Source organism: Belonocnema kinseyi, chromosome 5 (assembly GCF_010883055.1).
Source record: "Belonocnema kinseyi isolate 2016_QV_RU_SX_M_011 chromosome 5, B_treatae_v1, whole genome shotgun sequence".
Lineage (NCBI taxonomy): Eukaryota > Metazoa > Arthropoda > Insecta > Hymenoptera > Cynipidae > Belonocnema > Belonocnema kinseyi.
Window position 1 is genome coordinate 150473563 of NC_046661.1, and position 2120 is coordinate 150475682.

Below are 2120 nucleotides of genomic sequence, written 5' to 3' on the forward strand. Positions count from 1 at the left end.
GAATTCCTCCAAAATATTAAAATTTATTAAAAATTCCTAAGAATATTTTTAAATTCTTCAAACTCTTTTGAAATCCCTTGAAAATTTTTTATTTTTGTATTTAATTTAAATTCAAATGAATTGTACAAAAAATTTGTATCGGAAAAATTTCATTGATTTCATTAAAAATAAAGTGATATTAATTTTAGAGAAATCAGAAAATAAAAGGATGGAATTTTTTTTATGTTTTGAAAAATCCCTGGAATCTTTTTAAATCTAAATTACTTGGACTTTTAAAAATACCCTTAAAATCTTTAAAATCAATTAAAAACCCTTGGAATTTTATAAAGTACCCGAAAAATTTTTAATTCTTTCAAATCTTTTGAAATCTCTTGAATTTTTTTAAATATCCTCAAAATACCTCTACAATATTTTGAAATATCCTAAAATCTTTTATATCCTTTGTAACACCTTCAAATGATTGAAATTTTAAAAAAATTCCTTGACATCTTTTGTAAAAAATATTTAATTCAAAATAAAAGATTTTCAAAAAACTTACTTTCAATTTCTTCAGTAAAACATAAATTAATATTTCTAAAAATTTAGTAAACAAAAAATACCGATCAGTAATAAAAATATTAAATTTCTCCTCATCAAAATGATCGACTCACTCGACTACTTTATTTCAAAAAAAAAAAAAAAAAAAACTCTGAAACTTCCATCAACAATTTGTATAGAAAAAGCTATTCTTCATTGAATAAATAAAAAATGTTCTCGCAGAATTCGAGCCCGAAAAAATCGCGCACTCTCGTGATTTTCAAATAAAAACTCCCCCATTCAAAACAAAAATATAATATCTCTCTTTTCAAATTTCGCGCCACAATGGCTTACAAAAATTCGAGGTTATGTTCAAGTGTGTCAAAGACAATTCGGGCGCGAAATTTAAAATTTTTTATGATAAAACCCTCTTGTAAGTTCTTCTATTCAATTCATCGACCTTGTTGAGATAATACGTCCCCGGGAACATATTCTCGACACTTTCTTTCGGCTCGTAAGGCGCCGCGTGACAATTTTTCTCCCTCACATCCAAAATCCTCGTGTACTCGGCCGGGGAAAGTTGCTCCCTCGCTTCCAGCTCTCTCTTCACACGCTCAAGATTTGTCATTATTTTCACAAGTTCCGAATCCCGACTCACATCTCGGGAAATACTGATCGAGTACATACTCGAGGCGAGTCCGGATCCGTAGGAGAAGACGCCAACTTTACTCCCGGCAAGGGCGTCGATTGGCTTGCTAATTAGGAGAGAAACAAGGCCCGAATAGACCGAAGGCGTGTACATATTCCCGACTTGATTGGCAATCAACAAACTCGGTTTTGTCTTCTCTTCAAAATCGCCCTTGCTCGCCGCGAGGAAGGCTTTCTCGACGTCCCGGTCGAAGTAGGTCTCCTCCAGTTTGACATTCGCGAAGGCGGCAAGTTCTGGGAATTTTTTCGAGGCCTCCGCCTTCGGGAGATTCAAAAAATCGACAAGGGCGAGTCGCGCAAAGGACTTTTGAACGAGTTTGCAGTAGGGCGAGTGAAAGAGCATCGCGTCGAAACTTTTCAGGGAAATGGTCGCGTTGTTCTTCCGTTTGGCCTTGTCGGTGTATCTCGTGTAGCAGGTGTCGAGGGCGCTGAGGTAGCACTGGATCGAGAGTTTTCCGTCGACGATCGGATACTCGGAACGGAGGTCTGGCTTGTAGAAATCGTAGGCATGTCTCATACAGGAGGATCTGAGTCCTTGGTCCAGAACTAGCGGGGCGTTGGGTCCCACGAGCATTGCGATTGCTCCAGCGCCACCTGTCGGTCGGGCACTACCTGGAAAATAAGAATGGTTTTCCAGGTTTAGAATTTATTTTCATTTGAGGCCTCAAATTCGGGCTAATATCTTTTTTCTTCTTTTTTTCAAGGCTTTCCAGGGAGCTGGGCTTCAAATTAATAACAAATATTTCAAAGATTTCGAAAATTTTTCAAGATTTCAAAGATTTTACCAAAATTTTAAAAGATTTCAAATATTTTAATGATTTTCAATTAATACAAAATATTTCAACAATTTTACAAAGATTTCACAAATATTCTAAATTTTTTAACAAAGATTTAAA

The 2120-nt window shown here is 35.4% G+C and overlaps 1 protein-coding gene across 2 annotated transcripts in view; it reads right to left on the minus strand.

The window, feature by feature from the left end:
- Positions 1 to 672: 672 nt before the first annotated feature.
- Positions 673 to 2120, minus strand: part of LOC117173450 (hydroxymethylglutaryl-CoA synthase 1) — a 29023-nt gene continuing 27575 nt past the window's right edge. For both annotated transcript variants that reach the window (XM_033362026.1, XM_033362027.1), the window contains exon 3: positions 673 to 1836. In XM_033362026.1, coding sequence (XP_033217917.1) covers positions 932 to 1836 — 905 coding nt within the window. In that variant the 3' untranslated portion in view covers positions 673 to 931. The remainder of the gene's footprint in view (positions 1837 to 2120) is intronic.